Source organism: Varroa destructor, unplaced genomic scaffold (assembly GCF_002443255.2).
Source record: "Varroa destructor unplaced genomic scaffold, Vdes_3.0 BEIS01000002.1, whole genome shotgun sequence".
NCBI classification, from domain to species: domain Eukaryota; kingdom Metazoa; phylum Arthropoda; class Arachnida; order Mesostigmata; family Varroidae; genus Varroa; species Varroa destructor.
In genome coordinates, this window is record NW_019211455.1 from 12330237 (window position 1) to 12347021 (window position 16785).

The 16785-nt window shown below is 40.0% G+C and overlaps 2 protein-coding genes and 1 long non-coding RNA gene across 3 annotated transcripts; 1 reads left to right on the forward strand and 2 right to left on the reverse strand.

Annotated features, from left to right (window-relative positions):
- The first annotated feature begins 4288 nt into the window (after nucleotides 1-4288).
- On the forward strand, nucleotides 4289-13633 carry LOC111243834 (semaphorin-2A-like). The gene is made up of 7 exons (XM_022790008.2): nucleotides 4289-5010; nucleotides 7987-8207; nucleotides 8344-9333; nucleotides 9634-9872; nucleotides 10187-10306; nucleotides 10482-10693; nucleotides 10994-13633. Exons 2-7 carry the CDS (start codon nucleotides 7987-7989, stop codon nucleotides 11264-11266), a joined length of 2055 nt encoding a protein of 684 aa, XP_022645743.1. The 5' UTR covers nucleotides 4289-5010; the 3' UTR covers nucleotides 11267-13633.
- Nucleotides 6562-8139, reverse strand: LOC147757386 (uncharacterized). Its single transcript, XR_015322128.1, has 2 exons — nucleotides 8000-8139; nucleotides 6562-6933 (listed from the first exon to the last, which is right to left on the reverse strand). It is a non-coding gene; the product is annotated as an uncharacterized LOC147757386 (long non-coding RNA).
- Nucleotides 13634-14984: 1351 nt separating the features above from the next.
- LOC111243835 (uncharacterized) lies at nucleotides 14985-16785 on the reverse strand. The gene is made up of 2 exons (XM_022790009.2): nucleotides 16626-16785; nucleotides 14985-15966 (listed from the first exon to the last, which is right to left on the reverse strand). The coding sequence occupies exons 1-2, from the start codon at nucleotides 16635-16637 to the stop codon at nucleotides 15517-15519; spliced, it is 462 nt and encodes a 153-aa protein (XP_022645744.1). The 5' UTR covers nucleotides 16638-16785; the 3' UTR covers nucleotides 14985-15516.

Below are 16785 nucleotides of genomic sequence, written 5' to 3' on the forward strand. Positions count from 1 at the left end.
TATTAATTGATAAAAAGCTCAAAATAGATCTATCGGGGGTAGTCTTGTTTTTATGAATAAGACGTCCAAAACTCTTAGTTCCTTGTGTTTTGTCTTCATTACTAATCTTCATTAAAGTCTAATAAATAAAAATACATTTTTAATAATTGAAGAGCTGTTTAGGACTTGCCGTGATTTTTCAATAGATAAACATAAGAAGTTATTTTAACATTAACATTTGGGATCTGAATAATGCCAAATAGATAAATGAAAAAAATGCCAAAAATAAAAATTTCAATCGATCAAGCACTGGATTATTTGTCTAAGTATAAGAAGAGCTGTAAATGCGGCTCATAGCGAAAAGTTGACAAGAACTGTACCTGATAACAGTAAAGATTAAACCAAGGCTAAAAGATATGGATACTATAGAACGTTTATAGAATGGATGGTTTGACAACGGTCGACAGTAAAATAAATCTGATAAATTTGAACGCTACCATATATGTCGCTGCTTTGTTTTCGTACTCTTCCAGAACATTTTTTTTGAACTGTCTTTAGTTGTTACCCAAAACCGTTGTTACTCTATATGGACACGAAATAAGAACCCTGGTGTCTTCCTATGCAGTTATTAAATAAATATATCCAAATCATATGCGAAAAGAACACAGTTTGCATACTGTGCCTATAATTGTTAAATTAAACTAAACTAAAAAAAAAATCGATGTATGGGTTTATCTAGTCTAAGACGACCTTTCAAAGGTCGAACAGAGCTGATTTTTTGTACGTCGTTAGAGTTTGCTCTTCGAATAGGAGGGCCAATCGGGCAAATACTTTCCGCTCTAGAAGACAACGTTTGCCCTTTCCCATAGGGTGTGAGATTTAAATTCAATCTCAATTTTCACGTTTAAAGGCCACTGTATAGGCACATTAAAACGAACGCCAACATTCTCCGCGGTGATACACTGTATCATCAAATGTAGAAACGTATTTTTTTTTTGTGAAAACTGCTTAACGTGTGTTCCATGAAAAGCTGTGTTCAGACTATATTGTGACAGAAGCTGTTAGGTCATACCCTAATACCAAGCCACTAGTTGACGTTATCCTTATATTGAGTATACCTAGCATTTCCCCCCTATACAGATAAAATAATATATGTCTAATAGCAAAACCGGTGAGCCTCACGACCTGCGCTCTAGTATAGTGTAAGGTCTGACGGTAGCCTTTAGCTATATAAAATCCTGAAGGCGAATTGGATATATTCGAATGTGGTTTACATGAACATATCACACTTAACTTTTAACATTCCCTTGAGATGAAGTTAAGCAGTACATGGATCGTCCGAGGGCAAGCCATGTATGAGTTCCCTACCCCGCCATCAGGTACACGATTACGAGTAAATACAGGACAACAGTTTAAATTTAACGTAATAAAGAATTGTCACACATCGCGTGCATGGCACCGGTAAATATTCTCAATGGTCAATTGCAAGATTGCTGATCTGAAAGAATCATCAGATATTTTTGGACGACCAAATTATTGGGCGTTGGTATGCATAAGATACGTAGTATCCTTATAAGATTCCGAACTGTCCATTGAAGCAATAAATTAGACCCTTTTTGCTGCAGTGTCAGGAACAAAAGGTGAAATGAAAACGAGGCTATTTTATCGTGCCACACATGTAAGCACTCCCTTCGCATTCAGTATGAGCAGGGATTCTATAAGATCTGAATTTTACGTCTTTCTAGCTCGTTATAAGAAGATTTACACATATACAAGGAAAAAGGATACGAAAATACCATATATTTACAAGTACTCTCGTACAAGGACTTCAAAGGACGAAAAGCCTTGCTAGCGCATCAGCTTGACCTGGTTCTCTTACATCTCTTACCTATCCAACATATACTCTTACAGGTACATACATATAATTTTTTTTCCTGCAACGGTCTACGCTGAATAGTCGCTTTAGTCCTCAACTTCTTTTTGTAGGCGGCTAGAGTTCCATCCTAGGTTTGCGAAGTTGGTGTCATTTGCCAGCTGAGTGATTTTTATTTTAAAGATGGGCATTCTCTTTCTAAGTATTTCATTTAACAGTTGTTATAATATCGTCCGGCTAATGTAATGGACGAAAAACCCTCTAATACCGGTTAACCGTCACTTTAGACGCTTATTTTTCAGTATTCCGTGTCGTAAGCCTTGCTTCGCATATCTGTCGTTTATTATAAAGTTCATCGGAAGTTTTTTGACTTAATGTCTACTTCACTTGTTTCTGCATACGTAAATGAAGTTGCGATTTAGAAGCCACAATGATTTCGTGAAGTTGACTTTGAGGAACGCATGTTTTTCCTTTGAATTTTTGGTATTATGTTAGATTTAATTATTTCATTTCTCTTCGATCTGTCGACCAAAAAACTGAAAATTCCAAAAACAGTATTTGCTTCAAATAGATTCAATCCCGATGACGGACTGGTAATGATCTATTTTTCACCGATATAGAAGTGAAGTCCAATCTGTAACACTGCAACGATAGTGGTTGATGCCACTTCTATTGGAAATGATTTTTTGACGTTTTCGTTATCCCCAGTTAAATTTATAATTATATACATACAAATAAAAAAAATGAAGCGTTTCTTTTTCTATAGTCTGTTTTTAATTGTTATGCTGTACTTTTGTATTCTTTTTATTTTAGAAAATATCTAAATTTGCAATCTTTTTCTAATCACGTACATCTAATTCAAAACCCAAGCTGGAGATAATATTTTCAAACCAGACGTTGGCAACGTGCTCACAACCCAAAGAACGTGCTTTGATATGGTATATAATAATAATAATCAGCAAACGATTTTGGTAAAAATAACGGGTAATAAAATAGACCGTTTTTTCATTTTTCATGAATTATATCAGAGCTAGCGATAGCTTATCTTTGAGTCTTAGATTTTTCTTATCTCTCTATAACAATCCTCATCTTTGGATGGCAATTTTTAGATAGTATAGATTCAAGTAACTTAAATTGAAGATTTTATTTTTATTAGTTAGCATGAATGTGCTGCCCCACTATTACCCTTGAATCGTGTTTTAACTACGTCTATTGTGTTCCCTTACACAATTATCGTAATAAGCTTACTGTGCCGTTAGTGAAAATGTGAGTACAATTGCCCCTTTTTAACGAATACTTTTCCAATGAAAGCATTGGTCGCCCCAAACCATTTCTAATTAGAAAGTTCGTTTGTTGAAAATTCCCTTGAATTAGATTTTCATTGTCGGCCTTATGAGAAAACGGCAATTAAAAGTAGTATCGAGGGCTGGGTAATTATAATCTATAAAAAAACAAAATAACTTGTGAATCGTGTTCTTCTACTGTTTACGTCGCAAACACTTGAAGGCCATATAAAGGTATTACAGTAACTATCCATACCCACGTTTATATCTACAAAAGCTCAGACAAGCCTTATGGCAAAAAGGCACATTAAATACTGTTGTGAACTTCAGCTTTTTGGCTCGGCGCAGCTTTTAAAACTGAATCTAATAATTCCAAACTCAGAATAATGGATACTTATTCTGCGATAAGTGATACACCGATTAATGTTATATCGTAAGCGAACTTCAATACTATACTCCCTGGCAGATTAATTCGAAAACAATAAGGCTTTCCGAAGGGTTGTGAGACACCTAAAAACGGACAAACGAAGAATCAATCTCGAGAAATCTTCGCGCGCTACTTTCAAATTGGTGTACCCCAGGTCCGTTCATCCTGTCGACAGTGTGTGGCGGTACAGAACAGTAGTACCGACTCACGGCTGAAGGGGGGATCGCTGTTATGGTTAAAATAAGATCCGTATCGGAACATATAAATTTAAAATTTCATATGTTTCGTCCTCTAGTGTGCATACTAAGGAATGAGATGCATCTAGCGAATTACAATTAATTATATTAATACCTGTCTTTAAAATACAATTAACTGCTTTGTATTAATACGGAAATAATCGACAAGTAAGTGCTGTTTTCAAACTCGAACAGCATAGATGTATCAGAAACGTAAGCGAAGTCGAAATTTTTCGTCCAGTAACTATTGCATTGACGCCATTGTCACAAGTTTCAGTTTAGTGCTCTATTTATGTATTAGAAAAGTGTCTAATCATGAGGCTTTACCTAAACAAGAGCCATCGACACACACATCGTATCAGGCGGCAAGAGAGGTATTTGAATCATATCTGGAAGCGTATAACGCATCGTTTCCCACTTGAAAATCTCCGGATCTCAGTCCACGCCATTGTTTCTTTCCTTGCGTCGGCACTACTTTTGTCGCAGCTGGTCCGTCTACGGGTGGAAAGAGCGGGCGTAAAACTGAGGGTCGCTGGCTATCTATTGAGTGTTTGCTTTGTATGGACCTGGTGCGACTCGACGGTTACGGACGACTGGCTACCTAACTCCGCCAGACTCTGGTCGTGTATTTGGTGATGTACTGCTGACCATCACTGTTATTCCTGCTACGGCCCGCCTCAATGAGGCCGTTTGTGGAGAGTCCCTTGCTACCCCAGAAAAAGGTGTATTATTAATGCTGCAGTTTTAGCTCGTAGGCTGCACAGCCGAACGGTTTTTTTCGTCAAGACTAGTTCTTGAACGAAGAGAACGCGTCGGTGGTGCCTGCCATATAAAAAGAGGGGAATCTATCCCCTTCGGTGCCCCAGATAAAGGCTAACGAACGTCGAAACAGTGCAAGCTACCCCGTTACTGATTGTGCCTCGAAGTGAGTGGGAAACTGAGTGTTCGGATAACGGTCGAATTTTGGTTAGGGCATTTCATCTCAGCCGGCAGCTGTCGTGTTTGCAAATCCGTCGAGTTAGACGGTGAAAGTTCTCGGACCGTGGATGATTATCTGTTTATGTATAACGCTGCAGATTATGTGAGAATAGGTGTGGGAGTGAATTCGTGTGGGAAAGGTATCACTGAAATGCGTCTGTAAAGCAAATCGTTCGAAGGCGATATAAGGCGTAAGGAGCAGGTCGACGCGGACAATACTAACCGGATCGAACGGTAAGGTCCGGCTGATCGGGTCGCAGGCCACGTTATTATTATTAATATCATGTAAGCTAACTGCTTTAAGTTTAATGTACATTATTTGTGTGAAGTTGTACTGATTAGCTCTAGGGAGCTCCGGATCGCTTTGCTATATTCGGATACGATAATCGAGAGTGTGTTCGGAGCAGTAAGTATGAACGTCAAATAGTCGCATTCTGTTTCTACGAAGACTCCGACGTAGATTTAGTTGCTCTTTCGAGGAACATCTACTGTTGCTGATTACAAACATCGAAGACATTTAAAGTTCAACTGCAGAAAATACGGAACGCACGTTTAGGTATAGCTTGAGCTGAAATTGGCAATGCGGAGCCCGTCACACAGTGAACCTGCACGAACATAATATTAACCACAGCTTAATCTGAGTAAAATCATTTTGCAAGAATACACTTTTGTCTACGCGTGTTTAGGATTTCTGGCAGAAATGAGCCGCAGAGCAGGTTAAATCCGTCGACATTTTACCCGCATGAGTGCAAGATGCACGTACAAAGTAGTCGAGTGTGACTGAATCATATAATTGCACGTGCACAAGAAAGGTCTCAAAATATTAAACAAGGAAAACATGGGGAATATTAACCCAAATGAACTAAGCGAGTTAAATACTTAAATAGTCATAAGGTTTTGGTCATCATAATTATACTATAAAAAAAGGCCCGGTAGAATCCGCAAAATGATTCAAATTTGTTCGTTACTTACGTGCATCTGGAAAATAATTTATGTTTTATATCATTAATTAAACGTAACTATTTAATTATGGCACCGATACCCTTATCCAGACGCGGATCGTTGCTTGAGAAGCGTTTCATAACGGCGCGTATCGCAGTCCCTCTGAACAGCTTTAAAGTGCATTTTTAAACGTGAATGTGAAGTTTCACAAGGATTATATTTTATCTCCTCACAAGACGAAGCCTGTTTAGTAAAAATTATCAAAAACCATCTTGCGGTTTTTCGGATTATTACAACTATAGCTACGATATATAGTGACGGTATCGCTTGCGAAATTTATAAATCCTTCCCATAATAGGTATAGTTTTTTTCTGAGGTAAACTTAATCCCGTGTTCTATTTTACCTGTAGGTAGCAATATAATAAACCAACTATCTGTCAGATAAAAACGTTACCAGTATCTCAGCAGCTGGAATTCTTGGTGGAAGCTAAATGTTACAACACGCAAGAGTTGCATGCTTATGATATCGTCGATAAATTACCGCACTTATAATATTTAAGGCTCAGACTTGCAATGACTTAATCAATTTGGTAACGTCACGTATTTTACTTTACGACGAGGGCTTGTTAGTTTTTTTACTTTAAGGGCGAGAGCAACACAAATTTAGTATAAACATAAATTACCAACTATCTATTTCCTGTACTATTTATCCTCAGTCCTTTCACATAGTAAACATATAATTTTATTCATTTAAATGAATAAATATTTTCCTAAATGACTCGGATCTTTTGATATTCTATGTATCTTCTAATAGCTAACTGCGGAGAAAAGACAATGACATCATAATATGAGAAAATGCACCAAATAGACCTTGTTGATCAATCTAAGCATATATGCCTATTTCGTGGCGATTGCTATGGTCAGCACGACCGGTTCGTATAGATTCACCAACCTAAATTCGTCGAATACACCACCGTCAATTTCTCTTATCAAAGCAGTGACGTTCAGGCCTGACAATAAAGTAGCCGGAAAGAAAACAATGTATTCCTCATGGTCTCGTTGTTTTTCGCGTGAATCTCGACGAGGGGTTGTTGACCGTCGTAACATTGATTCGAACGGAGCAGTGCCTTCGGTCACCATTTTCGCTACTGACGATCGGTATGCGTCCGATCTTCTAACAGACAGTTCGTCGCGAGCGATGATCGGATTTCGAAACTGCAAGTAGCGGTGCAACGGATGTCAATGAGACGGTGCAGCATAGCTATGCTTGGTATAAAGCACTGCTTCTACGGAGTAGCAAACATAAGAAAATGGCAGAACTCTATCAGAGATGACACAGGGAAACAAACGCAGACAGCTTGTCAAGAGACACCGTCAGTCGGAATTAGCATGTGTTTTGAGCGTTGTGTTTCGAGGTTTGCTATCGTGTATATGTTATTTGCTGCAAAATGGTACTGCTATCAGGGAGCAAAAGCTAGCAGCTTTAGAAAAACACCCCTAAGCCTATGTGACTGAAAATCGTTAAACAAAGTTTCTTAAGAAGATACTGAATTTGAAAATAGGTATATTGATAGACGGCCTTATTAGCATAAGATGCATGCTAGTATTACGAGCTTGAATGAAAGGCCTTTTCTACTAGACCCAGTTTCCGATAAGTCGAAATTTTACCAAGGCCATGTTTATTCATGATATTTCATTAATCATGTTTGTAACGCTTAAAAGTCTTAAACGCTAAAAAGGATTTTACCTTTTAAGGAAGGGACTCCAGTACGTGCGTGAACTCTCCATTAACTATTTCATTAATTAATAGTCTAAAAGGCTTGGCTCGCGATGCAGGAACTCGATTGATCACTCTCACAGTCGTAAATACATACAGATTGTGTCATGTACTAGGAAAATCTATTAAATTAAAACGCTTAATCGAGTTAAGTTTGGGTAACGTTGTATCGTCATATCGCACTTATGGATCGAAAAAATGGACAAAAGAGTTACAAGTTCATATATACATACATGACAGGTACAGAGAAAAATGTGGAAATGACGTAATTAAAATAGCATAAGTATCAAATGAACGTGAAGCTACACTAAGTATATTGACATTAGATAGACTTGGGGCAGCTTCCATCGACAGGTATGAAGCAATACCATATCTACATGCCTGTGTCATGTTTTTGTTTTGCCGTACTTGGCGATTTAAAACCTATAAATACTTCAAAACACAAATTTACTTTATTCCTCTTAATACCTTTGATATGTTAAATCTTGCAGATGGTTTCATTACCTTCGTACGCGACGCTGTTGGGTGTGGCTGCCTTAGCAATAGTCGGTTGTCGTGCTACCAATCTCGTGTCAAAGGCCCACGTGCGTCTTTTCTCTTGCGGTAAACTCCATTACCGTACCTTCTACCTTGACCACCGCCATGATGCCCTTTACGTGGGCGCTATGGATCGGGTCTTCAAGCTGCCAACCAAGGATATTAACCGAACGAGGTAACGACAACACACTTTTTTTGCTAATAAATTTATACGTTAGTATGTCATCTTAGGAGACATTTCAATTTGCTCCGAAACTACAGTTAACTGTCAAAAGTAGGTTATATACTTTAAAGCCAAAACATTTTTACAGATGTGACGTTGACTCGTTGGCCCTAAATCCGCATAACGTGCAAAGCTGCGTGTCGAAAGGAAAAAGCGAACAGTATGAATGCCGTAACCATATTAAGGTTATCCAGCCAATGGGTCGGGATCGCCTTTATGTGTGCGGTACAAATGCGCAAAACCCGAAGGATTGGGTAGTACATGCCAACCTGAGTCATGTCCATGACACCATCCCTGGAGTGGGCAGTGGAGTTGCCAAGTGTCCATTCGATCCCGACGACAACTCAACGGCTGTCTGGGTCGAAAAAGGCAATCCTGGTGACTTGCCCGGTCTATACTCTGGTACGGTGGCCGAGTTTACAAAGGCCGATACCGTGATCTTCAGGACAGATCTCTACGATCAAACGACCCGACAGAAGAAATACCATTTCAAGCGAACCATTAAATACGATTCGAAATGGTTAGATCGGCCGAACTTTGTCGGCTCGTTCGACATCGGCGAGTACGTGTACTTCTTCTTTAGAGAGAGCGCTGTCGAGTACATTAATTGCGGTAAATCTGTTTATTCCCGAGTGGCCCGCATCTGCAAGAGGGACACCGGCGGTAAGAACATTCTCAACAAGAACTGGGCCACTTATTTGAAAGCACGCCTCAACTGCTCCATTCCGGGCGACTATCCCTTCTACTTCAACGAGATCCAGTCGGTCTATAAGATTCCTGGAGATGATCGCATGTTTTACGCAGTGTTCACCACACCAATGAACGGGTTGTGTGGCTCCGCCGTCTGCGCTTTCTCGCTTGACTCGATCAACGAAGTATTCAACGGAAAATTCAAAGAGCAAGAGACGTCATCTTCATCGTGGCTACCGGTGTTCTCCTCGAAAGTACCCGAGCCTCGACCCGGTTCATGCGTTAACGACACGCAAACGTTACCCGATTCTGTGCTGAACTTTATTCGTGGACATTCGTTGATGGATTCAGCTGTTAGTCATGCTGGAGGACGACCTGTGTACCACCGGTAAGAAGAGTTCGCAATCCAGATTTTCGAATAATCCACAGACGTTTTTAAATGACACATATCTAATAGAGGCACTAAAAAGTTACTTATTGTTTTGAGTTCTCTGTGAGGTACGTGGGCTTCACACAAGATGACTAGCTTCAACTAGCATAAAACGAAGTGTGTCCAGGCCCGGATATGAGCCTCGACCACCACGTGCCCTCAAGCTGAATAGGGTACCTATTATAGTATTACGGAACCAGTACCAGGCCGCTTAATGGAGCGCATTTAAGTCTAATCGGAATCGATCGGTGATTACAGGGCAAACGTCGTCTTCACCTCGTTAGCCGTTCATCGCGAGGAGGTTGATGGAGTTGAATACACGATCTATTATGCGGGCTCCCGTGATGGTCGCGTGTTTAAGCTAGTCCAGGGCAACACGGGCAGCCAGCAGCCCTATTCGGAGCTGGTTGACGTGATGCGAGTTACTTCTCCTGAACCCGTCCGCTCGATGGAGTTCTCCGCAAAGCATCGGGCGCTGTTCGTTGCCTCTGACTCTGGTTCGTTGAAAGAAGAATATGTATATACAAGTTAGGTTAGGTCAAGAAAGCTAAAGAAGGAGTTAGGAAAGAAGTCATTCGACATTTTGAAAATCTTCATTTAGCAGCTGTTAAAATAGTAAGATGTAGTAAAAAGTAGGGTGCAGGCTTGTAATTTGTCAAGCTATTTCTCTCCAACTGTCGATAAACTTTTGCTCCACCTTGTATACAACGAATGCTATAGGTTCCAATAGTTGCCATCGGAAAAACTATGTTAAAAGCGAACCTATTAAACTGTGAAGGTTAATATAGGTTTGCGCATATCATTTGCGCAGGCGTTATTCAACTTGAAGTAGTGATGTGCCGTACCCGCCATAAGACTTGTAACCAGTGCGTCCGTGACCCATATTGCGGCTGGGACCCCGAACAACAGGAATGCCGACCTTACTCAACCGGTGAGTGGTAACAAAGGAACAAGCAGTTATATGTATGACACATTTCTTTTGCAACCACCACCTGCCTCTCTCATACTCCTTGAGCGTTCCACTGTGCTTTCTATTATATATATACGAATGTGCATAAAGTACGTACACACATCTTTTATAACATCCACAAATAACGTTTTTCCAGGATTCATTCAGGACGTCGCTGGTCAAATGCCATCTGCATGCGCAGCTTCGCTGAAGCGTCGTGAACTCCGTGCTTTCTGGGGCGAGACACTACATTTAGCTACCTGCGTTGACCCCCAGAGGCATCCCCAGGGGCAACCGCCGCAATGGAGACACAATGGAGTTGAAGTGGTGATGGGACCTCGCAAGTTCCTCACATGGGATGGAGGACTGGTGCGCATTTTACGTATTATCTAATACTCTGTTTGATCCGTGGAAGTATATTGTATACCATGTTTCGATTAGTATTATCTCTAGTAACCTAGATAGTACTTTGCAGGTCCAATACGTGTAAAAACACGTAATAATAGGAAAAAATCAAATCCATCATTAGCTCACGTATTGCTTTCTGTATTTGGTGAGACATAGTTGCATTATCAGCTCTCGGTTTAATTCGTAACTGACATCGCTGCTGCTTAAATATGCTAACAAAAACCTATGTAATGTTAATAATTCCTTCACACATCTGTTCAGGTAATCATGGGCGCAAATCAGCGTGACGTCGGTCGCTACGAACAGTTGCTGACACCAACAGGTGGACCAGTTTGCGCCCACAACGTGACCATAGACACACAGACATGTACCGCTCCAAATGAGGGCGAGTATCGAAAAATCTACTCGGATTGGTGCCACGAGATGGAGCGATACAAGACCGCACGCAAGAGCTGGGAACAAAAACAGCAAAAATGCGCTAATTCACCCCCGTTGCTAAACAACCCCAACGATCTTTCGCTTAACTCGGTTTAGAAACATCTGTTCTAAGTGGAGGAACACCTCGTAAAAAAAATTTATTCAACGCACCGACAAAAAATATGGGGAAGTCGCACTTAGTAGCGGTCATTAGTCCAAGAGCTCAGTTCAATCGTTGTTGAAGTTCGGGAGATATAACTTAAAAAATAACAGTCGTTTATCGAAGAAAATTAGAACTACGAACTTCAAGTACTACAAATAGGCAGAGTCCAGTTTAAGAGCTTACGTTATCTGTACAAAAAACTTGCATTCAGTCCTGACACGCGATATGCCATTGGTGGACCGCGCGGACTGTTACTTCTAATATGGAATATACGCCATAGACCAGCAAATACGGACAAACTCTTAAAGGCGAAACCGGCGGCTTGCTTTCTAATCTATAGAGAAAATCTGTTGAGGCTGGTAAACGCAGAAGGTCTGAACCTCTCAAAAAAGCGGCATAGCTGCGCTCTTGATATATAGAGGAAAATGAGAGAAAGCAATGATTTGATCTCGAACGAGGAAGGGGAGTAAGATGACAATGAGGTTAGGATTCGATGTCAAGTGGCACGACTATGTAGCGCTTATTTACGTACAATAATTGCTAGAGCAGTAATAGAGTATTAAAGATGTTCATGATAAAATTAAGCGGATAGAAAAATTGAGCGAAGTCTATAACAACGACAAGCGTAAGCCCACAACATGGAACACAATTTTTCCATTCATATAGATGAGAGAACAGTATAAAAGAACATAGCTCTGAAAGACTGTTATACGCGGGGATACGGGAGCCGGTGAGCGCCTTTACCGGGAAACACCGAATTTGTGAAAGGGCTAAAAAGAAGCAATAATGTGATGACTATTGGTATTTCAAATATATAGGACGACTGACTAAACGCAAACGCGTTTCCAGATCAAGGAAAGATTGACGTAAATTGAAGGTAATCAAGGTAAGCTAAGACGTCCCGTTGTACACAATCGCAATCCGAAATGGTCGACAGATTCGGCCTTTGACCATTTATCAGTTATATGTGCAGGTAGCGCAGGACCGCGGGGAAAACACATCGACGGAGATAGGTATGGCGGACAATTCATACAACAAATAGTGAGAAAAATCTCATTAAACATCTCCATATTTAATGTGCGTCGGCCCGCTTCTACAGCCTCTCGTCACCTCCCTTGTGACTTATACGCAAGTCTAGATAGTAAACTTTACTCAATCAGTGTAGCAAACCATTTATAATTACATAATTATTATAATTACTATGATACTGTATTAATTAGGTGTTTTTTTTCTAGTTAGTAGCTTCGAGTTAGCGGATGACGGATGAGTAAGTCAGTGACAACGCGAGAGGTATAAAGAGAGAACGCTCCATCCCCCACTTGGACGGACTATGGGAACGATTCAAACGCGATATTATATGCTCTCTAATAATGTAAAGTATTTGCAAATAGAAATGAAGAAATACCCAAAAGCAACTCGCATCCATGACCTCGTATAAGGTATGACACTAACAAATATACAACAACAGCACAAGAGTCGATTGATAATTTACTGATTCTATGATCCTTATCTTATCTACGGTTTGGTCGATTAATTATAAGTGCAACTGAAACCACGATTATACGATTTCAAACAGCTATTACTGTTCGCCATAGAACCACTACAACGTTAGTAGGATAAGTAAACTGTAGGCCAGATGTAATTATACATATGAGTATATATATATATGTACGCCATGATTATACATGCAAAAAGCCTTAGCAAAGCTGACAAGTGAACCCCATTCGTTACTTGTGGACGATCCTTGTACGAACCCAATAGTTTTCACGGAGCAAACAATTTTGTAACAGCTGGCGTGATTGCCTTTGCACGGTTAACTAAGTAGATATAAGCGCGAAACCTTATCTCCTGCCTGAGCAAACTTTTCCGGTATTGTTTTTCTGTTTACGTTTATTCGCCTTTATTCTCAGTATGGAACAAATAGCTTGCTATAGATCAACAATCTACACCGCTTCATACTTTATCACTGACAAACTTTCAGGATATCTCTACTGAGTGGCAGGCACTATCCCAGACAAGTGTATTTGATAAAAACAATTACTCTAATGATCTCTAATAACTTTTTGTATTTTGTTGCACTCTGTAACGTGCGCGCTTTGTATTTAGTGTCGGCCTTTTGCTAAACCCGTAAAGAACGTGAAACACTCTGAAAAAACGTATTCCCATTATATAAGTTCGCAAGTACAAACAAACGAATGCATATACAGAAAAACACACATACATATTGAGACAGTTGTATGCACCGCTTTTTTTTTTTTGTATGCTGTGTTTCCAAATAAACCTGAAAAATAAAACTCCTTGAACACTTTTATACCCCGAAACGTTGTTGATAATAGTTATTATTATTTTTAGCGTAGCCGAAGCTGACATTTATTAGGGCTGAACCTGCAAGTCAATGTACGAGTGAAATACGTTTGTCAGAAGCCTAACAGTTTTTTTTATTAGAATGCTATTAAGCTACTGATTAGATTCACCATCAAGTCCAGAAGTCGATTAGAAGTACTAGGTTTAATTGTTGATGGTTTGTGACATTTTCGATTGGGAACTTTTTGTAGGAACTCTGGTAACAAAAGATTGAAGTAGCGACCTTTTAACGTTATAACCAGACAATAAGCGGGCTGTAAAGTTGTCAACGCTATGTTTGTGTGTAGTCTTTTACAGTACATATCGAATATATTTTAATTATGCATATTTATTACTATAAAATTTTATCCTAGGTTAAGTTAGCTAACTTGCGTGAATACTTCCGTATCAGCAGGTACGGAGGTATTTGCGCAAGGAAGACAGTTGTCCTATTTCAAATGCAGGCAGCATCGTAATAGGTTGCTCAGTGAAAACTGATACTATATTATCAGCTTTACGATACACAACAAATGTACATCGTATTCTTCGCCATTACCGTCCTTGTAGATTTAGTACGGCGAAATTTTCCTCCAACGAGGTATCAAGCTTCATGCGATGATAAACGTCACTAAATATAAAATTGATGTCTCCTTACCACACAAATGCAACTTACCCTTTCCACTACTTTGGACACCTACGGAATAGTAGTATTACTCATAATACCAAACGAAATTATTTTTACCATGATTTAAACTTTTAAAATGTCGACGGTGACACGAAGCTCTATTAGAGTATATTGTCATTAAATCTATGCATATAATGAGTCGTATGAAATTTATGGACTGATCAGTATTTACACCGTCTTCAGTAATCGAATAAGCCAATACTCAGAACAACTTTTTGGCCGTTTACTTGTTCAATCATTGCAGACCTTCTCTGCGCCGTCGTTGTAAAAACTTTTTGGACTTTCAAACAATCAGGCCTAATTAATAGCTAATTCGTTGATACTTGTTTTGATTTTGTATTTTCAAGATTTTCATTGACTTGCGCCCAGTCATAACAAAGGGTGGCTCGCATTCTGGTGTTTATCTTAAAGGCGTTACAAGCTGAATCTAATTTATGGGCAAGAATGCTAAAAAAAATTGACGGACATCAAGGAAGCAAAGAAAAACATGCTCCTTGAGAGCCTTTACCGTTCGTACAATGAACTGGTATCTATCTTTCAACATTACATGCGCACGCATGTACAGAACAACGTTTAATTGGTACCGTATTAATTCTAGTCTCACAAAAACATATAAAGAATAGTAAGATCATGACACGCTTGCGTTGTATTCAGTTAGTGTGGTCGATCTAAATTTATTAAGTAATTCCAGTGATTCAACCAATAGCCATTTAATAGCAAGCGACCATTTGGCTGGTTCCATATTTATCAGGTAGGTATTCATATCACAGTTTTACGCAGTTTGCTTCTTCGTCTTGTTTGCTGACAGTATTGTTGTTGTTCTTATTGCTGATCTCATCTTCCTCGTTGCTTCCATCGTCACCCTCATTTAGGACGTACACCCGCGAGATCTTTACGAAGCCAAAAGGCAAGTACAACAATCCTTGTACTAATGTTTTTTTATACTCCTCCAAAGAGCATCAGCCAGCGCACCGGTTGATAAGAATCAACAAACGATTGACAATTAGCGACCAGTGCTATTTTTCATCCATTCGTGATCTTTCCTACTCACTCCTTTCTTCATTTTCCGATTCCTCGGTTTGTTGTACTTTCACGGTGACTTCCGAGGTCCACGTCATGAGTGCGCATCCGTCAAGGGTAAACACTTCTGAAGCAGCTGTTCATGCTCATATAGGCTTAGCCGTAATATCCAATTCCACCGTTGTAACCCCCGTACTCCTTACCGTACCCGCCATAACCTCCACCGTATCTGCCAAATCCACCTTGTCCGTAACTTCCATAGGTGCCGACTTGCTCGAACAATCCATAGCTACCGCGGCTTCCTCCGCCGTAACCTCCACCATAGCCTCCACCATAGCCTCCACCATAACCTCCACCATAACCTCCACCATATCCGCCCAGGCCACCGTAGCTAAAACCGCCAAGGCCTCCAAATCCGGGGCCGTAACCGCCTATGAAACCAGGTCCTCCAAAACCGAGCCCGCGACCTTCAACTTTCTCTTCGCCATCAATGGATTTGGCATCAGGATTTGCATCGGCAGTAGGAGCCGCGGAAATTACCGTCTCCTCTGCGGCCGGGGCAGCGATGACTGCGGCCACGAGGGAAGCGCAGAGAACAACATTGAACTGAACGAAAAAATTATTTTCTGGTAAGATAACATGTAATATTTAACTAGGCGTAATTGCAGAGACAAACAAACAGTATAATCTTTCAGTCAACTAAAAGTAAACCTGCATTTGTTTGTTGGCTTGAGCTTTTAGACAAACGTCTTAAACACGACGAGCTGTTGCACAAAATGTTTTCAAAATAATGCAGTGTACCTAAAAGGCACCTATCCCTTAATCAAAATAAAAATTATATATAAGCACGTTTTAGAACACCGGAAGGCCACAATACCAGCGTGAAAATGTATACGCGAGACCTCTTAATGAGATCATGGTGGCCCCATAAATGTGTCTATATACGATGTCTTTCTTATAAAAGACGTGCTGAGCAAAGGTTGCTCATATAGCCGTTTTATAACATAAATATACATCGGCTACGCGATGTCCTCTATTAGAAAAATAAAATTTAACCAACTCGATCAAGACCAAATGAGAATCGCTTCAGCGCCTTCGAAACACTGACAAAGAACGAAAAATGAAAGAACTATCTATAGAGTTCTCTATGTCGACGGTTACTCTACAGCAGCACCCCAAAACCCAATGAGGTCTTAGAGAAAGCCACCATTATTGTGACTGCTCTGATATCCTACTTTAATGTATCCTTAAACGGGTTCACTCACCAGTCGAACCATAATATGCCTTGTTTGTCTGCTGCTGTAGACTAGTCCAGAGCTCTTAGCTACTTTGCGCCACAGTTGAGATTGTTGTCTTTCTTTTGGTGTCTTGCTGCATTTATATCGCCTCGTGATCTTCTCTTGCTTTAGTAGACGCACGTCATTT